Source organism: Cucurbita moschata, unplaced genomic scaffold, assembly GCF_002738365.1.
Source record: "Cucurbita moschata cultivar Rifu unplaced genomic scaffold, Cmos_1.0 Cmo_Scf00023, whole genome shotgun sequence".
NCBI lineage: Eukaryota > Viridiplantae > Streptophyta > Magnoliopsida > Cucurbitales > Cucurbitaceae > Cucurbita > Cucurbita moschata.
The window spans coordinates 1,586,736-1,588,370 of record NW_019268539.1 but is presented as its reverse complement, the minus strand read 5'-3'; the positions used below and the strand labels follow the sequence as shown (position 1 = coordinate 1,588,370).

Sequence of the window (1,635 nt, the reverse complement as noted above, 5' to 3'; positions counted from 1 at the left end):
AGGAGAAAAAAAAAAAAAAAAGGAAAAAAAAGAAAGAAAGAATAGAGTGTAAAAGGGCAACAAAAAAAAAACCAACTAAACAAGGAGGTAGCCAAAAGCTTTCTATTTCTCTGTAGTCAAAGATACTTTTTTCTAGATTAATGTTTTTTAAAGACTTCTCGCCAATGAAGGGTAGAAAGCAACAAGAAGGTGATCATGGCAATAGCCCTGCCTTGCTGCTGGATGAGGCAGATTTTCACCTCATCACCACATGAGGTACGGCAGCATCAACAACCTTACTTAAAATAATTTTATTAACCTTGCTTCAAACACATTCTTACATTATAAATATAATTAAAAAATTCTATCTTTAACAGGAAAGTCCTGTAGGTATTTCTTCCCACTAGAGCAGATATCAGCAGTCCATCCAGTAGGCAACATGGGAATTTTTCTATGATGCTAACAAATATGGAAAATAAAGCTTACATGAGGCCATCTGAATATTACTATCAGCAGTAGGTTCACTTACACCTCCCTCATCAAATAGCTCAACTCTTTTATTTCCAAGACTATTCACGTACCTGTAATTCATTCAGATATAAAAAAGATTAGGCAACTCATACCTCAAGCAATTTGATTTCAATACACTCATAGAGCAAACCATTGAACATGCTGAATTATGTGAACCACATTCAATCATTGAAAAAGGGAACCGACGATTCCAGCTTCTTGACAACACTTTTTTAATATGATGACCCATGTTTTCAAAACATGAGAAAAAAAAATGAAAGAAGTGGCATTACAACATTAGAACAATCAAAAGCTAACCGACCTGGTTGTTGCACTTTTTTATCCTTTTTCAAATAGGAAAAACTAGTCATAACACAGTGACAAGGTTTGACCAAAGTAATGATTCCCCCACTCCCCTATTTGAGAAAAATGAAGAACATTTCCAATAAGTTAATTACAAGTTGGAAATCAATTACAAAGGCATGTCTAACAAGCAACTAGGCTCTGAGTGCTTATTTGTTCACTTTGAGTAGGGTATACTACTTCTGATCTTTTCCGCTATTCAAGAGAGGCAAATTAGGTGAGATAAATGACATCAACCCAATTGCTTCCACTCACTTTGAATGTTCAATTGTTTGTTTCGGTCATAAACCTCAAAAAGTAGAGCTTTGATTACCTAAAGCCATATTTTCGACTCAAAACAGTCAATACATGTTTCCACCTTCTCTATCTAGCGAAGACATTTTATGACCACAACCTCCTCCCTCCCTCTCTCTCTTGTACATGAAAGGGCTCAGTGAACAAGCTTTATCATCCTTTTGTGATATTTTCCCTTGGTTCAATTTTGTCGGCAGTTTGGACACTAAAGTCATGCACAAATTTAGGTTCTACCCTCCCATTTAGAAAATGGAAAACTTGGTTCCTAATCTACATCTCTTTCCGGATGGTGTTTTAAGGACAACTCAAGATTTTTTTCTTATCCATTATTTTCATTCTCAAGGCAATCCAAATTTCTTGAAGGTTCTACCCTCCCATTTAGAATTACTCTTTTTCTTTTTTTTTTTTTTTGGCCAAGAACTCATTCGCTCCTAAATTATATACTGAACTTGTATCATATTCTGAGCAAAAAAAAAAAAAAAAAAAAAA

At 34.7% G+C, this 1,635-nt stretch overlaps 1 protein-coding gene across 1 annotated transcript in view; it reads right to left on the bottom strand.

Annotated features, from left to right (window-relative positions):
• LOC111460326 (novel plant SNARE 13) overlaps positions 1 to 1,635 on the bottom strand; it is a 7,629-nt gene that overhangs the window by 2,225 nt on the left and 3,769 nt on the right. Inside the window, exon 5 of the mRNA XM_023103546.1 lies at positions 466 to 560. Coding sequence (XP_022959314.1) covers positions 466 to 560 — 95 coding nt within the window. The remainder of the gene's footprint in view (positions 1 to 465; positions 561 to 1,635) is intronic.